General features: G+C 38.0%; 1 protein-coding gene across 1 annotated transcript in view; it reads left to right on the top strand.

Annotated features, from left to right (window-relative positions):
* Positions 1 to 24,987, top strand: part of Rabgap1l (RAB GTPase activating protein 1 like) — a 560,245-nt gene that overhangs the window by 77,355 nt on the left and 457,903 nt on the right. The window contains exons 8-10 of the mRNA XM_036203001.1: positions 12,465 to 12,531; positions 17,920 to 18,022; positions 20,077 to 20,243. Of these exons, the coding sequence (XP_036058894.1) occupies positions 12,465 to 12,531; positions 17,920 to 18,022; positions 20,077 to 20,243 (337 nt within the window). The remainder of the gene's footprint in view (positions 1 to 12,464; positions 12,532 to 17,919; positions 18,023 to 20,076; positions 20,244 to 24,987) is intronic.

Consider the following 24,987-nt stretch of genomic DNA (forward strand, 5'->3'; position numbering starts at 1 on the left):
AGGGGATGGTCGAATTTGAACTATTACTTTTTGCCTTGGCTAATTTGGTGTTAGGGTGCTAGGGTTGTGTCTCTATGGGAGAGGACCTCACTACCAAGTCTCTAGGTTTGTTCTTTAGCATCAAAAAAAAAAAGAAAATAACAAAACAAAACAATATCCCCTTCTGCTAAGTTGATGTTATGTCTTTTACTGAATTTTCTCTGTACTTGTTTTTACTTTAGATCGCAAGTTATTATAATTTTATTTAGAAAGAAGCTCGTCACTTTCTTTAAGTTGCCTATGATTTTAATTTCTTAGCTTGTTTTATTTTCTTATGTCAGTTTATACATTCATAAATACTTTTTAGCAAATCGAGTATTTTAGACACCCTATTAATTAAAAAAATTAAAGGAAAAGTCCATACTCTGCATAATATTTTACGTGCAGTTCTATGAACTTGTTTGTCCTCTGTGGTTTTTATTCAAGGCAGCATGATTTAAATCCTGGTTTTTTTCCCTTTTCTTCTTGTTTTAGAAGATAGAATATTGTTTGCACAAAAATGCTTTCAATGTTCTTTCGCAGTGATTTTAAGTGATAATTGGTAGAGAACAGTTGGCATTATCAAGTAATTTGTGTGGTATATTATTGGAAACTCCTATTTACCTCTCATCTTTTGGACTAGAATTTTCCTAGTTGTGATACTGTATCTTGTAGAAGGATGTGGCACCATGGAGTAAGCATTAATTATATGATAGTAATATGGTTACTCTTCAGGACTTTATTTTAAGGAATGCTTTTCCATATATAGTAGTTAGGGTTTCTATTGCTGTTACAAAACACCATGACCAGCTGGGCATGGTGGTGCATGCCTTTATCCCCAGCTCTCAGGAGGCAGAGGCAGATGGATCTCTATGAGTTCGAGGCCAGCCTGGTCAACAGAGCGAGTTCCTGGATAGCCAGGACTGTTAGATAGAGAAACCCTGTCTTGAAAAACCAAAAACCAAACCAAACCAAACCAGAACAACCCACCAGGTCCAAAAGCAGGCTGGAGAGGAAAAGGTTTATTTGTTTACATATTCTAGGTCACAGTTCATTGAGAGAAAGCAGGAACTAAAGGCAGAAACCTGGAGGCAGGAACTGAAGCAGAAGCCACAGATGAATGCTGCCAGTTAGCTTGCTTCCTTCGCTTGCTCAGTTACTTTCTTAGACCACCAAGGACCACCTGCCCAGTAGTGGCACTACCCAAGGAGGCCTGGACTCCATCAGCTATTAATCAATGAAATGTCCCATAGACTTCCTTACAGGACAGTCTGATGGAACCATTTTCTTAGTTAATCTTCCCAGAAATTTCTAGGTTTGAGTCAAATTGACAAAGCCAACTAGTACGCCCTATAAGTAACGAAAACATACATTAATGTATTCTTATATGTTGATTGATATCTTAGAATTCATTTTGTTTTTGTTGTTGATTTGTTTGTTTTGGATTGTCATTTGAAAAAGACTTACTATCTAATCTTGGTTGGCTAAGAGCTTATTTGTAGACCAGGTTGGCCTTGAACAGACAGAGAGAGAGAGAGAGAGAGAGAGAGAGAGAGAGAGAGAGAGAGATAGATAGATTGAGATTCATCTGCCTCTGCCTTATGACTGCTGGGATTAAAGGTATGTGCTCCCCTGCGTGGTGGAGTTAATTAAAAAAAAATTCTTAGTTTGTAAAACTATAGACTCAGAAGAAATTGTATTACATAGAGGTTTGATATACATATATTCAGTTTTCTCCAATGGTAACCCTCTTACACAGCTATAGTTTAGTATCACAAGTAGGAAATTGACATTAATAAAATCTACAGACCTCTGTAGTGATAAGTTTCTCCAGTCCCTCCTAGTCCTGTCGCCCTGCAGCCGCTAATAAAATAATCATTCAGAGGCTTAGTATTATTTACAAACTGTATGGTCTATGGCAGGCCTCTTGCTAGCTAGCTCTTATATCTTAAATAAACTCATTTCTGTTTATCTATGTTTTGCCATGTGTTCCTTGGCTTACTTACCTGTCTGTTGGCATGTTGTTCCTTGGGCAGCAGGCTGGTGTCTCTCTAGACTCTGCCTTTCTCTTGCCAATCTCTCTCTCCTTGGATTTCCCACCTGCCTCTAAGCTGCCTTGCCATAGGCCAAAACAGCTTTATTTATTAGCCAATGGGAGCAACACATATTCACAGCATACAGAAAGACATCCCACAGCAGACCTCAGACCTCTTTGATGCTCTTTTAGTAATTTTTTCTGGGTAATAAATATACTCTTATGTTATAGTACAAATCTCACAGTTTATTGTTTAAAGTATTTGTATAAACCGTGGAATATTTATAATATTCTATATGTCAGTTTTTGTCTCCAAATTCCTCATACCTGATCCCTGGATCCATTTCCAACAAACACAATATTTAACAGTGACAGTAGAGGGTGCTGAAGGGACACTTCAGGAAGAAGATATTTTGCCTTCTGAGGTGCTATGTTTATTTTTCTCATTTTTTCCACAGATCTGGGAATGATGTAGTATGCTAACTGCACATGCATATAGTCTCTCCATGATCTCATACCTTTGGTTTTGGCACAGTGAGGCATCCATGCGAACCTTCAGTAGAGACATAGTGTGCTCCAGGCTTTGTACCACCTTGCTTCTGTGTTGGCATCAGGAATTTTGATTTTTCTTTGCTCTTTTACCTGCCACACTTAGCTGCCTTCTTACTGACTTTGCCTGGAAAGTCCAGCAAAATTTGCTGACTTAAAGGCTGCAATCACTTCTACCTTTATAGGAAGAGCTGAATGTTGGGGAAAAGATATTCCCCACCTTTTCAAATTTGCTTTTACTTGGGGTACTTTCCTTTTCTTTATAGTTATCCTCCTATTACAGTAAAAGATTTTTTTAGATTTTTAAAATCATTTTAAATCATGTCTGTATGTTTGTGTCTGTGTGTAGGTATGTGCATATGAGTGTAGGTCCCTGCAGAGGCTGGAGAAGTTGGTTTTGGGGCTGGCATTCCAGGTGGTTATGGATGGTGGGAGTCAAACTTGGGTGTACTGGAAAACAGTATGTGCTATTAACTGCTAAGCCATCTCTCCAGCTCCCTAAGTATTTCTTTATAGTAAACCTTTCCTGTTGAAATTATTATGTGCTCTATCCCCTTATTGGATCTCCATTGACAGTTTAATTGAACTAGTTTCTAATGACGTTAGTTAGTCCCACAGATAAAGTTTGGAAGCAAAGCAAACAAACCAACAAAACCCAAATAATCGTTTTAGATAGCTCTGCCTAGATAAGATAATAGCTGATAAGATAATGACTACCATGTGATATTTTTAACCGGGTGTTTATCTTATTCCAAGTGTCTCATATAGAGACTTTGTTATACTTTTTTTTTAACGTTTGTAAGAAATATTAGCTTGTTAATATGAGGCAGCACAGTGAGGAACTGAATGAGAGCATATTGCTCTTCTTTCCAAAGCCTTTTCATTGGACATCTTTGTGGCCTTTTTAGGCAGATAAATTTAGGGATACGTTTATATGTTTATAGTAAGAGTAAAATTACTTTTATTTTACTAATAAAATATTACCTAATTGATAACATTTTATCTCTATCTATCTATCTATCTATCTATCTATCTTAAATTTAATTTAATTTTACATATCAGCCATGGGTTCCCCTGTCCTCCACCCCCCCCCCCCCCCCCCCCCCCCCCCGTTCCCATCTCCTCCAGGGCAAAGACTCCCCTGGGGATTCAGCTCAACCTGGTAGGTTCAGTCCAGGCAAGTCCAGTCCCCTCCTTCCAGGCTGAGCAAAGTGTCCCCAAATAAACTCCAGGTTCAAAACAGCCAGGTCATGCACTAAGGACAGGTCCTGGTCCCACTGCCTGGGTGCCTCCCAAACAGTTCAAGCTATTCAATTGTCTCACTTATCCAGAGGGCCTTATCCAGTTGGGGGCTACACAGCTTTTGGTTCATAGTTCATGTGTTTCCACTAGTTTGGCTATTTCTCCCTGTGCTTTTTCCAATCTTGGTCTCAACAATTCACGCTCTTACAATCCCTCCTCTTTCTCACCAATTGGACTCCCGGAGATCTACTTGGGGCCTGGCTGAGGATCTCTGCATCCACTTCCATCAGTTATTGGGTGAGAGTTCTAACCCCAACAGTTTTAGGGTGTTTGGCCATCCGATCACCAGACTAGGTCAGTTCAGGCTTTCTCTCGACCACTGCCAGTAGTCTACAGTGGAAGTATCTTTGTGGGTTTCTGGGGATCTCTCTAGCACTTTGCTTCTTCCTATTCCCATGGGGTCTTCATTTATCATGGTCTCTTTTTCCTTGTTCTCCCTTGCTGTTCTTGATCCAGCTGGGATCTCCCACTCTCCTAAGCTCTCTTTCCCTCGAACCTTGCCTTTCATTACCCCCACTTCATGTCCAGGTTGCTCATGTAGGTCTCATCCATTTTTCTGTCGTTGGGTGATCCCTGTGTCTTTCTTAGGGTCCCGTTTTCTAGGTAGCCTCCCTGGAGTTGTGAGTAGCACTCTAGTCACCCTTCGTTTTACATCTAGTATCCTCCTACGAGTGAGTACATACCATGTTTGTCCTTCTGAGTCTGGGTTACCTCACTCAGGATGATTTTTTCTAGATCCATCCATTTGCCTGCAAACCTCATGATGTCATTGTTTTTCTCTGCTGAGTAGTACTCCATTGTGTATATGTACCACATTTTCTTTATCCATTCTTCAGTTGAAGGGCATCTAGGTTGTTTCCATGTTCTGGCTATTACAAACAATGCTGATATGAACATAGCTGAGCAAATGCCCTTGTGGTATGATTGAGCATTCCTGGGTATATGCCCAAGAGTGGTATAGCTGGGTCTTGGGGGAGATGGATTCCCAATTTTCTAAGGAAGCGCCATATTGATTTCCAAAGTGGCTGTACGAGCTTGCATTCCCACCAACAGTGGAGGAGAGTTCCTCTTGCTCCACATCCTCTCCAGCATAAGCTGTCTTCAGTGTTTTTGATCTTAGCCATTCTGACAGGTGTAAGGTGATATCTCAGAGTCGTTTTGATTTGCATTTCCCTGATGATTAGGGATGTTGTGTTTCAACAGGTCCCATTGATTGATTGTTTATCTTAGTGTCTGTGCTACTGGTGTTATGTTTAGGAAGTGATCTCTTATGCCAATGCGTTCAAGACTACTTCCTACTTATTTTTCTATCAGGTTCTGTTGTTGGAGTTTTCCTGCCTGGCCCAGAGTCAGGACAAATCTCTCTCACCCGCCAGGCCCATAGATGCTCAGACCCAACCAAGTAAACACACAGAAACTTATATTGCTTACAAATTGTATGGCCGTGGCAGGCTTTTTGTTATCTAGTTCTTCTATCTTAAATTAACCCATTTCTATTAATCTATACTTTGCCACGTGGCTTGTGGCTTACCATTACCTTACATCTTGTCATGGCAGTGGCTGGCATCATCTCTCTCCAGCATTTCACCTCCCAAAATTCTCTCCTCTCTTGTCCCGCCTATACTTCCTGCCTGGCCACTGGCCAATCAGAATTTTATTTATAATGAGCAATATCCACAACAAGGTTCAGAGTAACTGGATTTATGTTGAGGTCTTTGATCCACTTGGACTTAAGTTTTGTGCATGGTGACAGATATGGATCTATTTGCAGCCTTCTACACGTTGACATCGAGTTATGCCAGCACCATTTGTTGAAGATGCTTTCTTTTTTCCATTGTACATTTTTGGCTTCTTGGTCAAAATTCATATGTTCATAGGTGTGTGGATTATTGTCAGCGTCTTCAGTTCAATATCATTGGTCCAGATGTCGGTTTTTATGCCAGTACCAAGCTGTTTTTATTACTGTAGCTCTATAGTAGAGCTTGGGGTCGGGGATTGTGATGCCTCCAGAGGTTGTTTTATTGTACAGGATTCTTTTGGCTATCCTGGGTTTTTTGTTTTTCCATATGAAGTTGAGTGTTATTCTTTCCAGGTCTGTGAAGAATTGTGTTGGTAATTTGATGGGGATTGTATTGAATCTGTAGATTGCTTTTGGTAAGATCGCCATTTATACTATGTTAATCCTGCCTATCCATGAGCATGGGAGAGCTTTCCATTTTCTAACATCTTCAATTTCTTTTTTCAGGGGCTTAAAGTTCTTGTTATATAGGTCCTTCACTTGCTTAGTTAGAGTAACCCCAAGGTACTTTATAATATTTGTGGCTATTGTAAAGGGTAATGTATCTCTGATTTTCTTCTCAGCATGTCCACCATGATCAAGTAGGCTTCATCCCAGGGATGCAAGGGTGGTTCAACATGCGAAATTCTGTCAATGTAATACACCATATATTTTGGTTGTGAGCCTAGCCTTTAATGGCTGAACCATCTCTCCAGCCCAAAGATTTATTTATTTATTTATTATGTATACAGTGTTCTGCCTGCATGTATGCCTGCAAGCCAGAAGAGGGCACCAGATCTCATTACAGATGGTTGGGAGCCACCATGTGGTTGCTGGGAATTGAACTCAGGACCTCTGGAAGAACAGCCAGTGTTCTTAACCTCTGAGCCATATCTCCAGCCCCATAATACACCATATAAACAAACTCAAAGAAAAAAAATCCACATGATCATCTCACTAGACGCAGAAAAGGCACTTGACAAAATCCAACACCCCTTCACGATAAAGGTCTTGGAGCAATCAGGATTACAGGGATCATACCTAAACATAATAAAGGCAATTTACAGCAAGCCAACAACCAACAACAAATTAAATGGAGAGAAACTCAAAGCAATACCACTTAAATCAGGAACAAGGCAAGGCTGTCCGCTTTCCATATACTTATTCAATATAGTGTAGATGTAACCAGCTTGTTAAATAAGAAACACAGAACCGATTGCAGAGTTAAAAACCACGAGGTCAGAGCAAAAGCGGAAAACCTTACCCTTCACTGCTTCTGCGGTTCCTCCTCTCCGCAAGAGACCTACTTCTGTGCGTCCTGTCTATTTAAAGACTTTCTATTCTGTTTTCTCATTGGTTGTAAACCCAGCCACATGACCTCCTTGTCACTGCCTATTTGTATAGACCTCCAGGTCGTCTGTGGTTGGTATTGAGATTAAAGCCGTGTGTCTGCCATGCTGGCTGTGTCCTTGAACACACAGAGATCTGCCTAGCTCTGCCTCCCAAGTGCTGGGATTAAAGGCGTGCCCCACTACTGCTCGGCTTCTGCTCTGGCTTGCTCTGACCTCAAGGCAACTTTATTGACATACAAATAAAATCACATTTCAATACAAATAAAATATCACTATAATATAGTACCTGAAGTTCTAGCCAGAGCAATAACACAACATAAGGAGATTAAGAGGATACAAATTGGAAAGGAAGAAGTCAAGCTTTCCCTATTTGCAGATGACATGATCATATACATGAGTGATCCTAAAAATTCAACCAAGGAACTGATACAACTTATAAACACCTCCAGCAACATAGCAGGATACAAGATCAACTAAAAAAAAAAAATCAGTAGCCCTCTTATCTTTATTTATTTTTTTATTTTATTTGTATTTTTGGTTTATCGAGACGGGGTTTCTCTGTAGCTTCGGAGCCTGTCCTGGACTAGCTTTGTAGACCAGGTTGGCCTTGAACTCACAGAGATCCACCTGCCTCTGCCTCCTGAGTGCTGGGATTATAGGCGTGCACCACCACTGCCCAGCTCCTTTATTTTTAATGGAAGCATTAAAAAAGGATTTACTTTATGTGTCTGTCCATATGTCTGTGTGAATGTATGTTATGTGTGTGTACCAGTACCTTTTGGGAGTTACAGATGATTGTGAGCCATCTGAAGTGGGTACTGGGAACTGGTTGGCTGGAAGGAGCAGCAATTATTCTTAATCACTGAACCATCTCTTCAGCCACCTAATGGAAGCATTTGAAAAGAAAAAAATAATTTACAAAAATTTTTGGAACAAAGATTTGAAGGGAAGAAGAAGGAAAACTTAATATTATTTAATTTAGTAGAGTTTTAAGACAAGTCAAAGTTAGGTGAATCTTTAAGTAATTTTAGAATTCAGTTTTAAGTTGTGCATGTATGTGTACACCAGTGTAGTAGTTACTTCTCTATTGCTGAGATAAAACACCATGACTAAGGGGACTTACACAAGAAAGTCTTTAACTCTGTAGCCCATTTCTTAATTGGACTTTTGGGCATTTTGATATCTAATTTCTTGAGTTCTTTATATATTCTGGGTATCAGTCCTCTGTCAGATGTCAGAGAATTCTCAACAGAGGAAGCTCAAATGACTCAAAGACATTTAAGGAATTGCTCAACATCCCTAATCATCAGGGAAATGCAAATCAAAACGACTCTGAGATATCACCTTACACCTGTCAGAATGGCTAAGATCAAAAACACTGAAGACAGCTTATGCTGGAGAGGATGTGGAGCAAGAGGAACTCTCCTCCACTGTTGGTGGGAATGCAAGCTCGTACAGCCACTTTGGAAATCAATATGGCGCTTCCTTAGAAAATTGGGAATCCATCTCCCCCAAGACCCAGCTATACCACTCTTGGGCATATACCCAAGGAATGCTCAATCATACCACAAGGGCATTTGCTCAGCTATGTTCATATCAGCATTGTTTGTAATAGCCAGAACCTGGAAACAACCTAGATGCCCTTCAACTGAAGAATGGATAAAGAAAATGTGGTACATATACACAATGGAGTACTACTCAGCAGAGAAAAACAATGACATCATGAGGTTTGCAGGCAAATGGATGGATCTAGAAAAAATCATCCTGAGTGAGGTAACCCAGACTCAGAAGGACAAACATGGTATGTACTCACTCGTAGGAGGATACTAGATGTAAAACGAAGGGTGACTAGAGTGCTACTCACAACTCCAGGGAGGCTACCTAGAAAACGGGACCCTAAGAAAGACACAGGGATCACCCAACGACAGAAAAATGGATGAGACCTACATGAGCAACCTGGACATGAAGTGGGGGTAATGAAATGCAAGGTTCGAGGGAAAGAGAGCTTAGGAGAGTGGGAGATCCCAGCTGGATCAAGAACAGCAAGGGAGAACAAGGAAAAAGAGACCATGATAAATGAAGACCCCATGGGAATAGGAAGAAGCAAAGTGCTAGAGAGATCCCCAGAAACCCACAAAGATACTTCCACTGTAGACTACTGGCAGTGGTCGAGAGAAAGCCTGAACTGACCTAGTCTGGTGATCGGATGGCCAAACACCCTAAAACTGTTGGGGTTAGAACTCTCATCTAATGACTGATGGAAGTGGATGCAGAGATCCTCAGCCAGGCCCCAAGTAGATCTCCGGGAGTCCAATTGGTGAGAAAGAGGAGGGATTGTAAGAGCGTGAATTGTTGAGACCAAGATTGGGAAAAGCACAGGGAGAAATAGCCAAACTAGTGGAAACACATGAACTATGAACCAAAAGCTGTGTAGCCCCCAACTGGATCATGCCTTCTGGATAAGTGAGACAGTTGAGTAGCTTGAACTGTTTGGGAGGCACCCAGGCAGTGGGACCTGGACCTGTCCTTAGTGCATGAGCTGGCTGTTGGGAAGCTGGGGCTAATGCAGGGACACTTTGCTCAGCCTGCGTGAAGTGAGGTGGGGACTAGACCTGCCTGGACTGAACGTACCAGGCTGAGCTGAATCCCCAAGGGAGTCCTTGCCCTGGAGGAGGTGGGAATGGAGGGAGTGTGGGAGGGCTGAGAGGAGAGAATTTGTTGCTGATATGTAAAATTAAATAAAATTATATTATAAAATAAATCAATATATCAATAAGTAAATATGTGAGTTATAGAACACAGTCATTAAAGTAATTATTAAAAAAGGAAAAGTTTTTAATTGGGTTTTGGAAGGTTCTGGAGGGTTGGAGTGCATAATGGTGGAATGAAGGCAGCTAGAGTGCACATCTCCAACCTCTAGCAGAAGACAGAGACCTCACTGGGAATGGCAGGAGGCTTTGGAAACCTCAAAGCTCGTGTCCCCAGTGATAAACCTCTTTGATAAAACCACACCTCCTAACCCTTCCCGAAGAGTTTCAGCAAATGGGACCAAGTATTCAAATGCCCCAGACTTATGGGACACATTTTATTCAAACCACCACAGTCAAGGTGCCCTTTTGAAGTTTAGATTGTAATATAGGGTTATTATGTTAACACAATGTAAAAATTATAGTTTTGCCATTTATGTCCAAATGATTGAGAAGTTAGAGTACGATACTTTATATTTTCCAAAACAGTCAAAAGAAGAGTGTATATATATATATATATATATATATATATATATATATATATATATATATATATACATATATATACACACACACACATATGTATATATATGCATATATATATATATATATATAATTTATTTACTTTATTATGTATACAGCATGTATGACCAGAAGAGGGCACCAGATCTCATTACGGATGGTTGTGAGCCACCATGTGGTTGCTGGGAATTGAACTCAGGACCTAAGAGCAGTCAGTGCTCTTAACCTCTGAGCCATCTCTCCAGCTCTTTTTTTTTCTTTTTTTGAGAGGATATATTAAAAACTGTTGTTATTGGTTTAGTCTCGAGAAATAGGTTTTTAAAAACAATTTACAATACTTTCATGTTTGTAACTTAAAAAAAATTAAAATCTAGGAGCTCGTTCTTAAAGAACCCAAGGAGATGTTGGAGAGAGCAGAGCAGGCAGGAGAGTATGAGATAAACCCACCCTGATTGACCTTAGTACACAAACTGTACATATGAACAAAATTACATTATTAGGTATTATTAGCAAGAGATAAGGTAACCGAAGAACTAATACAGCAAATCATTTAATTTTTTTTTAAAGATTTATTTATTTATTATGTATACAGTGTTCTGCCTACATGCATGCTTGCAGGCCAGAAGAGGGCACCAGATCTCATTACGGATGGCTGTGAGCCACCATATAGGTGCTGGGAATTGAACTCAGGACCTCTGGAAGAAGAGTCAGTGCTCTTAACCGCTGAGCCATCTCTCCAGCCCCCAAATCATATAATTATATTTAAAGGAGATAGTGTAATTTAAAATTTTGACTGCTAGAACAAATTGTTTTTTACTTTGTTTCCTGTGGTACAAGAATGTGTTTGGAAAATTGTTTTCTGAGTTTATAAGCTTTATATTGGCTGTAGGCATAGTCTTTGCTGGACACCAAAAGGAAGCCTTGAGCAAGGCATTTTCTGTACTTGCAGCAAGTATAATCACTACTTACTGGAGTCATACTTATGTAGAAACATGCTGCTAGGAAAGCAAACCTTTGCATAACAGGAAGGAGCAAATTAAGCGTTGACTGGTCAGCTCCCAGTATAAAAACCAACACTTTATTTTTAAAATATTGTTAGGGATCAAACCGAGGACCTTATGTATGCCAGACAGCCTCCATTACTTCTGAGCTATATATCCAACTCCTGGCACTATTTTGAAATTTTAAAAAGTTTGTTTTCTTTAATTACATTCTTTACTCTCTATATACAATTCTGCATAGCATATTTTTATATTTTAGTATTGTTATGGTTAAAATAACTATTAAATTGTTGGTATGCATTGGCAGAATGATACTCTGGACAGGTAAAAGTGCTTATTGAGTTATGAGACCTATTTAATAGCAATATAAATTTGAGTGCATTGTTTAATTGATCTGGACATGGCTTTGCTTACCTAGTGGAGCTATTAGTAGCCTAGAAATTATAAAAAAGTTGATTTTTTGAGCTTATGAAAACTGTTTTCAAATACTGTAGTATTGATGGGATTCCTGAAGCTATGTTAGCACCAGGAATCATGAATAGTAGATAATAATTATTAATCATGTATTGGATAATATGTCACCAGTATGATAGAACAGTTAGTAATGAGGTTATGTAATTGGTTTTTCTCTGAACTGAGTTTGTAATGTTAGCATGCTACATGGTCAACATGAATCTTAAGGACCAAAATTTATTTGTTAATCTCCTTTGATACATAGAGAGCACAGTATCTTTTTCTTATTTTAAAAGTACTTTTTCTTTTACTTACCTGGGTTAATTAATTTTTACCTATAGTTTTGGAATAACTATAAAGCAAATACAATCTTTTATTTTTCTAGGATGTAATTTATATCTTATTATATTAATAATGTATTAATTTTTAATGAATTATTTAATTGTGCTTTTAGGGCAATTTCTGATCTTGGTCATTTTTATTTGTAAAATAAAGACCTGAGAACTTTGACAACTTTTTTCTGATTTGAATATAATTTTTTTGTGTTTCTTGGGTTTTTATTTATTATGTTCCAGGAAAAACAAGCAAAGGTATTTGTGGGTATAAAACTTAGATTGTATAGTTATTATAAAAAGGCTTTTTCTCACTGGGCTTCTGTGTTCTTCTTGATACCTTATTTTTCCTTTTCTTTTCCCCCAATATTTTTAGATGTTTTGGAATGTTATTAAGCCCAGGTCGAAACGTGAAGAACAGTGACATGCATTTACTGGATATGGTATGACAACCTTAAGCATCCTAATCAAGTACAGAAGATAGTTATATTTAAAAAAATTTTCTGTTTTAAAAGTTTGTCATATTATCAGGGTTTTTTATTTTAATTTTGTCATAGCAATAATTAAATTTGTATACTCAAAATTACTTATGAAAGAAAGGTTAGGAAAATTTCTACCCAACAATCTGCTGTAGGATGCAAGTGCATAAAATGAACCTGTTGTGACAGTGCCATCTACTTTGTCTGTTTGGTTTCTTAAAGAAGGAAGATGTCTTTTCTTTGAGCCTAAAATAACAAACATGGTTATAACAAACATCTGCCATGTGCACCTCGCTCCTTTCACTTATTAATGTACTGACAACTGAGGTCTGTCATGGTGTTTGTTTTCCTTGAAGCATCTCTCTTTCTGAGTTTGTACTTAGCAGTGAATATTTACTGTATTTTTTTAAGGAATGCCATTAAGAGATTAATGATGTTCAGGGGTTGGTATTTATTGTGAAGACAGCAAGGCATCTTAGCTTTTAAACCCAATACCCTCTGATGTTGCTGTTAATAAAAACATTCATTTTAGATTTATAATGTTATGGAAATATGTTAGAGTAAGCAGAAAATTCCTTTGTAAGTATAGATTTTTATGTAGTTTATATATTTTTATATATTTCAACTGTGTCTTATAAATTTAAGTATCACAGTGGGAAGCTTTTCTTTTAATTATTTCATAGTAATTATATCAGCATTAATTTTCTAGCAATATTGGAATGCTTTGTTCAAAGTTTTGTACACCCATTTGTATGCCAAACATTGTGTGAAGTATTGGGGTTTTAGATTTGTACAAAATTCAGCTCTTAGCAGCTGTGGGCTCTTAGTGTTGTTTTGAAATCAGACCTTTATGAGTGTAATTGCTGCAGTATGTTAAGGGCTTTCTTAAGTGTATAGTGTGTTGTCTTAGGGTTTCTATTGCTGTGAAGAGACACCATGACCATGGCAACTGTTATAAAGGAAAACATTTAATTTGGGTGGCTTACAATACAGTTCAGAGGTTTAGTTCATTATTGTGAATGGCAGGAAACAAGGCAGCATGCAGGGAGACATGGTGCTGGAGAAGGAGCTGAGTGTTTTTTCATCTTGATCCTGCATGCATTAGGAAGTGCTCCATCTCACTGGGCGTGGTTTGGGCATATATGACACCTCAAGTCTGCCTCAACAGTGACACACTTCTCCAACAAGACCACACCTCCTAATAGTGCTACTTTCTTTATGGGCCATTTTCGTTCAAACTACCACATGTACCGTGGACATAGAGGAAGTGCTGCCTAGATAGGTCAGGCAAGGACAACCAGTTATATCATATGTATAAGCATAAATTAGTTATCGATCCATCTCTCCTTTACCCTCCTCAAGAACACATTGGCAATGAATGATGGTTTCCTAAAGCAAGCCATAGCATTTTGGAACCATGAGAATTCCATGAGGGGGGTCATTTTGAGAGTACTGTGGCATTAGAAAAAGTATGTTCTAGTTAATGGTCTTTCAGAATATAAAGGGTTGAGATAAATCATTGCTAGAGATTTTCATCATGAAACTGAAAATCAGATTAGAGTATTAAAACTGGTGTGAACTTCTGAGACTCTGTAGTCCCTTCAGTGTCTTTGACCCCACCTTTTAGTCATCGTGATGAAAGGCCCTGACTGTGTTCATTTTCCTGGAAGAGAAGTGGGCTTACCTGCACAACAAATAGTTGGGCAGTGCTAGGCTTTGCATTTTTAATTATCAATACTCATTATTTACAGTTACCTGGTGTTGTTAATCTTCATGATGTCTTAATAGGTGGACACTGACCCTTGGCTAGATTCTGTCTAGTAACAAGGAACTCAGTACCTTATATTGAAACTGAGGAGGTGGTTCTGGTTACTGACAAGTTATTTGAACACACAAGTTATACTTTTTGCTACTTTGCCTAAATACTTTTGATTTTGTTCCTTATAGTAACATGTTAATACCTTTGCTCCTATGACATACCCAAATGTTATGTGAAACTGAAAACAAGTTTTCTGCCACTTTATTTTAATAGACTTTGAGAGGTATGCAAATTACATTGAACAGTTAGTGAAACTTTTATTCATAGTGAGCAATTTTTTATGATTAAAAGTTTAGTTTTTAGATTTTTATGCTTGAGTAAACTGAATTTACATAATTTCTACCCACTTGTTCCCCTTTCTCCCACTCTTTCTTGGATTCATGATCGCCTCTGTAATTGTTGTTATATACATACATACACACTTGTATATAGTCACAGCTTCCTGAGTTGTTTAGCATTACATTTAGTGTTGATGGTATGTACATACTTTTAGAGATGATCACCTGATGTTTGATAACGTATCAGGAGGTTCATCTCTGGAAATAGTGATTTTTTCCGTTTCATGGCAAGCATTGACTGTCTATTATTCTTCATCCAGGGTAGAGTCTTATGAAACTTCCCCATCACCAATGGCTTGTCTGGTGGTGTGGTCATTATTAAAGTCTTTTTTAGGCAACCATAGTGTGAGTTTTCATGGATGTAGCATATTTGTCATGCCTAGTGATCCTCTGGGTCTTAGAATCTGTCCTCTCCTTTTCCCTGATGCTCTGTGAGCCTTAGGTGTAGGGGTTGTGTTGTTGATATCCCAACTGGGGCTGGGCACTCCATGGTCATTTATTCTCTGTATTTTGACCAGTTGTGGATATTTGCAGTAGTCTCTGCTGCAAAAAGAAGCTTCTTTAATGAGGATTGAGAGTTATACTTATCTGTAGGTATAACAACAATAAATGCTTCGAGTGCTGTTAGGTGCTATATTGATTTAGAAAAATGATAGCAATGATTCCTCATGTAGGATCTGTGACTTCTTCACTCATGGGTGGATGGCTAGGTTTATGGTACCAGGCACGAATTCTCTTGCATTACATGGGTCTTAAGTCCAAATATGCAAGGTGCCAGAGGAGAAAAGTATTTCATAGTCCTACCCAGCTGATGAACTGACAAACCATAACAATAACCCACCCAGCAAGATATTCCCAATGGTGCAACAGTGGTACTTACCTCTTGGGTGTGTTGAACACTTTTTAAGTAATAATGACTTTCTTTCCTATGTGTATTTTCTAATTAGGTGAGTTGAGATTTTTATGGTTTATTAAACCTATTATTGTGGTTTAAGATTTTCACAAATCGGGAAAGTCATCCTTAAAAATGATACTGTATTTGTTACTTTTCTCATTGCTATGACAGAATACAAGATGAAAAGCAATGTAAGGGAAGAAAGATTTATTGATTCAAAGTTGAAGAGGGTATTGTCTTTTTATAGAAAGGAAGGCATGGCAGGCAGAGTTCAAGGTGGAAATAACATTCCAGTGGGATTCCTCCCCTTCTGGAAGACCAGAAAGCAAAGGCAGGACATGTTGGCACTCTTCCTTCCTCTTTCATTCCGCCCTGGCCTCCAGGGCATGCAGTATGTCTCACACATTCAGGGTGGGTGCTTCTCACTTAAGTTTTTTTGGAACCACCCTTGCAGATACATCCAGAGACTTGTCTCCCAGGTGATTCTAAGTCCTGTTAATGTAACAGAGTAAGATCATGAACACAGTTTCCTTTGTATTTGTATATCTGTATATAAATCTCTATATGTGCACACACACATACACACATATATGTATATGCACACACATAAATAAAATCACATGCAACAAAATGTTAGTTTTTTTGGGGGGAATGAGGAGTACAAGTAACAGAGACTCAATATTTCGCAAATAACGAGAAAATTTTTGTCAGGGAAATTGTAGGGGAGGAAGTAAGTAAGTAAGTAAGTGGTTCTAACCGTAACTATTGATAACCCAGGAAAAGCCTAACAGCAAAATACCACAAAAGACAGAAAACTCAGTAAATAAATCTAGATTCGATGGAACTGGACCACAATTTAAAATTCCAGTCTTAGAGATGCTCCAGAGTATGTATGTGGATCTTTATAATTAACCATATGTTGACACTAAATTAAAAAGGCACATTTTATATTGTGATCCAGTATATTTGGAATGTATATGTATGTGGAAAACATGGAGGTAAAGTTTCTTGAAGCGGTTCTTCTGTATGTGAGTGATAAAGTGCTACCATCCCACTCCAAACCATCTTTGTCTTGTGGATCTCATTCTCTTTGCTTGTCTTTGTCTCCTCTTCCTTTCTGCCTCTGTTTCTTGCCTAGATGATGTGTAATTTTAAAGGTTTTTGTTGTTTTGAGAGTATCTTGCTATGTAGCCTAAGCTTGGTTGTAACTAAGAATTCCTCCTTAGTTTCCTGCATACTGGGGTTGTAGTTCTACACAAGCACATCTGGTTTAAAAGTGGGTTTTAATGTTTATTTTCTTCATTTCTCTCTTGTCTCTTTAACAGTTTTCTAGTGTACCTGAAGCTATTCTTTATAGTTTCACTTCTTAGTTTTTTGCTATTTTATATGTGGCTTGTTCTTACTGAAATCTTTAAGCTTCCATGGCTAACTGCCAAATTTCTGTATTTGTTAGTTGAAAGGAAGATTATGGTTACTCTATTTAATTTTTTTGTACTCAAGCACAGCAAACATTCAAGCATACAGGAATAGATTTCTAGGTAAGAAGCTCATTCCTGTTCTGAATGAGGACTAGTTAGTGTGGATAGTGAAGAGCTAGAGGAGAGAGAGAGAGAGAGAGAGAGAGAGAGAGAGAGAGAGAGAGAGAGAGAGAGAGAGAGAGAGAGAGAGGGAGAGGGAGAGGTGGGGGCGAGAGAGAGGGAGAGAGAGAGTGTTTATTTTTTCTTTTTTTGGTTCTGGACATTGATCTTAGTGCAGGTAACTTTATATTGTGGTTTTTTATATTTTTTGTGGTATTTTATATTTTGGCAGCAAGCAAAAGATCACATTTAATATACCTTTACAACTTTATGTTTTCATGACTCAGAATGAATGGGTGTGCCTCTTTTCATGCAAGAAGTACACGTGTTGGCTGGTGGTGGTGGTGCATTCCTTTAATCCCAGCACTCGGAAGGCAGAGGCAGGCAGAGCTTTGTGAGTTCAAGACCAGCCTGGTCTACAGAGTGAGACCCAGGAAAGGCGCAAAGCTACACAGAGAAACCCTGTCTCGAAAAACCAAAAAAATAAAAAAAATAAAAAATAAAAGAAGTACATGTGTTTATACTGAACCTGTGTTTGAAGGTAGCTAGGATATAATAATACTCAAAGAAATGGTTTTGTAGGGGGAAATTTACAGTAAAATATAGGCCCCTGTTTGAGTCTAGATACACATCTTAATAAATTAAAGTGATGAAGGGCATAATTTTAAATTGTGATGATTTCTCTTGTGCATAGTATCCTGATTCCTGTTTGAACTTTTCTAGGAATCCATGGGAAAGAGCTATGATGGCAGAGCTTATGTCATCACAGGCATGTGGAACCCCAATGCACCAATATTTCTGGCACTCAATGAAGAAACCCCAAAAGGTGACTTTTCTTAAAATGTTTTTTATTACTTCCAAATTTTATTGTGAGCAGTCTTGTTTTATTACACCTTTAGAAAGTACTGATGCCTGTTTAAATTGAAGATATTCTTATTTAGAATGCTGATGAATATTTATGAAGTTCTTTTTCATGCTTTTCTGGGGAAAAGCTTCGTTAGTTAAAACAATTGCTTTAATAGCCATGTTGATTAGTTGTATTAGATTATGTGGAAGGCATATGCCTTTGTGCTTTACATATTGCTATAAAGTTGGTTTGTTTTATTTGGGTGAGAGTGATGGAGGAAGATGAACTGTGTAAGCAAACAAATTTTGGAAATTTGCATATCTTTGTTTACCATTTCAAACTAAGCATTGTAGTTTATTTACATTTTTATTAATTACTCAGTCTAGGTTTTAGATCTTTGATCTGCTCTTAAATTAAATTTGAAGTTTTGCTTGATTTATAGTTTTACTGAAAATGTGTTATTTTCATTCAATTAAATGTATGTTCAGAATATAATACATCAACTTGTTTCATCTTTAATTTTATGTTATTTAGTTTATGCCTATATTTGACTTTTGGCTAAAGACAAGAAGCATCAGTGATAACTAATAGGAAAATATGCTCTTCTTGTGAAGAATATTAAAATGATAGCTGTTCTCTGTTGTCTGTAAAGAGAGTGAGTGTTCACTAGTTCCATAAAGTCCATGCATTTGATTATATACTGTATTATCTAAAATTGAGGGCTAAAATAGCAAAAAGCGTTTATGTAAAACTAAACCTTGGACTGGGAAGATATCTCATCAGTTGAAGCATTTACTTGCTAAGCAAGCAAGGGGTCAATAATTCATATCCACAGTATCCAAGTAAGTCCTTGGTGGGCATGGGAACCCACTCGTAATTCCAGCCCTGGCAGGAGGAGACAGGATCCCTGGAGGAAGTTAGCTAGTTAGACTTGCTGTGTTGAAGATCTAGGTCTGATTGAGGGGCCATGCCTCAAAACAAAAACAAAAACAAAGATAACACCAACAAAAAAAAAGATTCTCAGATTTTCAGCATCAACCTTTGGCCTCCATGCTTATGGCAAATGTGCATGCACACCTGCACATGCTTATTGCCTTCCCCTGTAAATATACACACAGATATACACATATGCTTCCTTCTCCACACACATGTAAATATGCATATACATGTACATATAAATTCCATATAAAATATAAAATGTTGAATTTGAAGCTAGCAATATAACAGTAGTTAATGAATATGAATATTGTATATAATTTTAAAACATTATGGAAAATTTCTCTTAATAATAGCTTTGGTTATTTGTATTTTCCTTTAATTGAGAATTACAAACTGATGGACAAGACAAATTTTAAAGATATTTAAGAAGGCCAGGCATAGTGGAATATTTCTTACATCCTAGCATTTGGGAGGCAGAGTCAGGCATATACATTATGAAGAGTGAAAGTATTGAAAAATTTCAGAGGTTTTTTTCTTAGTTCATATCACATGGAGATGTTTATATCAGCGGTGCGGTACTGTAACAGGTTTAAAATGAGAGGCCTAAGCAGCTCCTCTAGTTTGCAGTCACCAAACAGACCTATCAGTTTCTGTCATTTCTGTTTTAGCAAAAGATTACATCTGATTTTCTAGTGGTTGTCTAAGAAACTCCATAATTTTAGAGTAAAAGTTAACTTCAACATTTTATTTACTTTTATTTTTTTGTTGCAGGGAATGCAGCCCAGGGCATTTCCAATTTTTCTATAGTTTTTTTTTTTTTTTTTTTTTTTTTTTTTTTGTATTAAAGATCTGATTTAGAGAATGGAAAAAGACATTTGCCAGGGAAATTTAGATACTTGATTATTATAGAGTAATCAGTGACTGAGAAACATTCTTGGAATACTTGATTACTTATTTAGTGAACAGTTAGAAAATATTTTAAATAATATAGAAGGTAATAAGCTTGTGTAGAACTGTAATTTTTATATAAGCAAGGAGACTTTGTTTTCTCCACTAATCAAGGTATAATAAAACCCAGAAATTTTCTGTTGCAGATAAGCGGGTGTACATGACTGTGGCAGTGGACATGGTGGTCACAGAGGTGGTGGAGCCAGTCCGTTTTCTCCTGGAGACAGTGGTTCGTGTGTACCCTGCAAATGAAAGATTTTGGTACTTCAGCAGAAAGACTTTTACAGAGACTTTCTTCATGAGGTTGAAGCAGGTAGGATCTTTTTGTTCTTTTGTTTAATAGTGTGGTTTTCTCTCAATCAATCTTTTTTCTTTTCTTTCTTCCTTCCTTTTTTTTCTTTTTTGACAAGATCTCATATATCTCTGGGTGGCTTCACACTGAATAAATAGCTAAGGATGATCTTCATCTTCCCTTCACCTCCCAAGTACTATGATTATAGATGATGCCTCCACAACCTGTGCATTGCTAGGGCTCAAACCTAGGGCCTTGAGCATGCCAGGCAAGTTCTCTAGCTACCAACTGTATTTTATCCTTAGTCACCTATCATTCATTTGTAATGCAAATATACTCCCTTACATCACAACAAAAGCAGTGAAATTCCTTTAAAAAAATCAAGTGATATTTGAAGTCAACCAATGGAATGTGTGAAACTGTACATTTAGGTAATGCACAAGTTATTATGTGTCTAAATAAACCTGAACTCAAGTGCCTGCAAAGTATGATCATATTTAGTAGAAGTACTGACAATTAAAAAACAAAGTTTTGTGCTTTTATCTACAATTACTAGAAATACTAACCCTCAAACAAAACAAAACAAAGAATAATAAAAACCCAACAGCATCTTCCGAAAATAAACAGATGCAGAAATATTCTATATGGTGGTGTCTGTTTGCAATATTAAGTAACCCTTATCATTTAACTTTCTTACTTTGCTTATCAGCCCACTTTTCCTCTCATGGCTGGGACCCCATCCGGCTTAGACTCATGCAGGCCCTTTGCATGCTGCCACAGTCTTTGTGAGTTCATATGTGTATTAGTTCTGTTCTGTTTGGAAGGCAGTGAAGCATGTCTTTTTTGTTTTGTAATAAAGGAGGGGTAACTGGAAAATAATGTAAATTCTAATAGTGTCAGTTTGTAAAATGTCTACTTTTAGTGTGTAAAATCCTTCATATGTTTTTGGTAAGTACTCTCACTCTCTTATATTTTATAGTACTTACTGCTTTATAACTGCAATATGCAAAATGCAATGTGACAAAATCAGTGAGTAAATACAGGAACCACTTATCCAGTTTCATATTAAAAATATGTCATAGCTCAATTAGGCCTTATATGGTTTTTATCTTTTATTAAATTGTTTTAGCTGGTAGTTTTCATCAGTTTTTATTGGTGTGTGGAATACTTTTGTAGCATATCATAAAGAACGTTATATTAGTAGTATTTAGAACTTCAGTCTTACAAATGTCTTTTAATATTTTTTTATTTTTATTTTTATTTTTATTTTTATTTTTTAATTTTTAGGGGGCTTTGGCAATGGTGAATTCTTTTTTTAAAATTATGATTATTTTTTTATTATATTTGTGTTTTAATTTTACACATCAGCCATGGGTTCCCCTGTACTTTCCCCTCCCACCCCGGCCCCACCTTCCCCCCAGCCCCTCCCCTCCATTCCCATCTCCTCCAGGGCCAAGACTCCCCTGGGTATTCAGCTCAGCCTGGTAGATTCAGTCCAGGCAGGTGCAGTCCCCTCCTTCCAGACTGAGCAAAGTGTCCCTGTGTAAGCCCAAGGTTCCAAACAGCCTGCTCATGCACTAAGAACAGGTCCGGGTCCCACTGCTTGGGTGTCTCCCAAACAGTTCAAGCTATTCAATTGTCTCACTTATCCAGAGGGCCTGATCCAGTTGAGGACTCATTAATTCATGTGTTTCCATTAGTTTGGCTATTTGTCCCTGTGCTTTTCCAGTCTTGGTCTGAACAATTCACACTCTTACAGTCCCTCTTCTTTCTCGACAATTGGACTCTTGGAGTTCCACCTGGGGCCTGGCTAAGGATCTCTGCATCCACTTCCATCAGTTATTGGATGAGAGTTCCAGCATGACAGTTAGGGTGTTTGGCCATCTGATCACCAGACTAGGTCAGATCAGGTGTTCTCTTGACCATTGCCAGTAGTCTACGGTGGGTGTATCATTGTGGATTTAAGGGTACCTCTCCAGCACTCTGCCTATTCCTGTTCTCATGTGGTCTTCATTTATCATGGTCTGTTATTCCTTGTTCTCCCTTTCTGTTCTTGATCCAGCTGGGATCTCCTGCTCCTCTAAGCTCTCTTTCCCTCAGACCTTGCCCTTCATTACTCCCACTTTCATCCAGGTTGTTCATGTAGATCTCATCCATTTCTCTGTCATTGGGTGATCCCTGTGTGTTTCCTAGGGTCCCATTTTCTAGGTATCCTCCCTGGAGTTGTGTAGCAGTCTAGTCATCTTTGTTTTACATCTAGTATCCTCCTGTGAGTGAGTACCTACCATGTTTGTCCTTCTGAGTCTGGGTTACCTCACTCAGGATGATTTTTTTCTAGATCCATCCATTTGCCTGCAAACCTCATGATGTCATTGTTTTTCTCTGCTGAGTAGTACTCCATTGTGTATATATACCATATTTTCTTTATTCATTCTTCAGTTGAAGGGCATCTAGGTTGTTTCCAGGTTCTGGCTATTACAAACAAAGCTGATACGAACATAGCTGAGCAAATGCCCTTGTGGTATGATTGAGCATTCCTTGGGGGAGATGGATTCTCAATTTTCTAAGGAAGCGCCATATTGATTTCCAAAGTGGCTGTACAAGCTTGCCTTCCCACCAGCAGTGGAGGAGAGTTCCCCTTGCTCCACATCCTCACCAGCATAAACTGTCTTCTGTGTTTTTGATCTTAGCCATTCTGACAGGTGTAAGGTGGTATCTCAGAGTCGTTTTGATTTGCATTTCCTGGATAATTAGGGATGTTGAGGAATTGGAAAATGCCTTTCAGCCATTTGAACTTCCTCTGTGGAGAATTCTCTGTTTAGTTCTATAGCCCATTTCTTAAATTGGACTGTTGGGCATTTTGATGTCTAATTTCTTGAGTTCTTTATATATTCTGGATATCAGCCCTCTGTCAGATGTGGGGTTGGTGAAGACCTTTTCCCATTATGTAGGCTGTCACTTCGTCTTGTTGACCGTGTCCTTTGCTCTACAAAAGCTTCTCAGTTTCAACAGGTCCAATTGATTGATTGTTTCTCTCAGTGTCTGTACTACTGGTGTTATATTTAGAAAGTGATCTCTGGTGCCAATGCATTCAAGAGTACTTTCTACTTTCTCTTCTATCAGGTTCAGAGTAACTGGATTTATGTTGAGGTCTTTGATCCACTTGGACTTAAGTTTTGTGCACGGTGACAGATATGGATCTATTTGCAGCCTTCTACACATTGACATCCAGTTATGCCAGCACCATTTGTTGAAGATGCTTTCTTTTTTCCATTGTACATTTTTGGCTTCTTGGTCAAAATTCATATGTTCATAGGTGTGCGGGTCAATGTCAGGGTCTTCAATTCGATTCCATTGGTCCACATGTTGGTTTTTATGCCAGTACCAAGCTGTTTTTATTACTGTAGATCTATAGTAGAGCTTGGGGTCGGGGATTGTGATGCCTCCAGAGGTTGTTTTATTGTACAGGATTCTTTTGCTATCCTGGGTTTTTTGTTTTTCCATATGAAGTTGAGTATTATTCTTTTCAGATCTGTGAAGAATTGTGTTGGTAATTTGATGGGGATTGCGTTGAATCTGTAGATTGCTTTTGGTAAGATCGCCATTATACTATGTTAATCCTGCCTATCCATGAGCATGGGAGAGCTTTCAATTTGGCCAATCTGTCCAGAGGTGAAAGTGGGGTGTTGAAGTCTCCCACTGTTAATGTGTGGGGTTTTATATGTGATTTAAGCTTTAGTAATGTTTCTTTTACATATGTGGGTGCCCTTGCGTTTGGGGCATAAATGTTCAGAATTGAAACTTCATCTTGGTGGATCTTTCCTGCGATGAGTATGTAATGTCCTTTATGATCTCTTTTGATTGATTTTAGTTTGAAGTCTATCTTGCTGGATATTAGGATGGCTACACCAGCTTGCTTCTTAAGACCATTTGATTGGAAAGTCTTTTCCCAGCCTTTTATTTTTAGGAGGTGTCTATCTTTGAATTTGAGGTGTGTTTCTTGTATGCAGCAGAAAGATGGGTCCTGTTTTCATATCCTTCTGTTAGTCTGCATCTTTTTATAGGTGAATTAAGTCCATTGATATTAAGGGATATTAATGACCAGTGATTTGTCATTCCTGTTATTATTTTTATTTTTTGGTGGTAGTGTGTGTGTGTACTTCTCTTCTTTGGGGTTTACTGCTGTAGTGTTATCTATTGCCTGTGTTTTCGAGGGTGTATCTGACTTCCTTAGGTTGGAATTTTCCTTCTAGTGCTTTCTGTAGGGCTAGGTTTGTGGATAAGTATTGTTTAAATCTGGCTTTGTCTTGGAATGTCTTTTTCACTCCATCTATGATGATTGAAAGTTTTGCTGGGTATATTAGTCTAGGCTGGCATCCATGGTCTCTTAGTGTCTCCATTATATCTGTCTAGGTCCTTCTGGCTTTCAAAGTCTCCATTGAGAAATCGTGTGTTATTCTGATGGGTTTGCCTTTATAAGTCACTTGGCCTTTTTGCTTTGCTGCCCTTAATATTCTTTCTTTATTCTGTGCATTTAGTTGTTTAATTATTATGTGTTGAGGGGACTTTTTTGGGGGTCTAGTCTGTTTGGTGTTCTATAGGCTTCTTGTATCTTCATAGGCATTTCGTTCTTTAAGGCGGGAAAGTTTTCTTCTATGATGTTGTTAAATATATTTTCTGTGCCTTTGAGTTGGTAGTCTTCTCCTTCCTCTATCCCTATTATTTGTAGGTTTGGTCTTTTCATGGTGTCCCAAATTTCTTGGAC

This window comes from Onychomys torridus, chromosome 11, assembly GCF_903995425.1.
Source record: "Onychomys torridus chromosome 11, mOncTor1.1, whole genome shotgun sequence".
Lineage (NCBI taxonomy): Eukaryota > Metazoa > Chordata > Mammalia > Rodentia > Cricetidae > Onychomys > Onychomys torridus.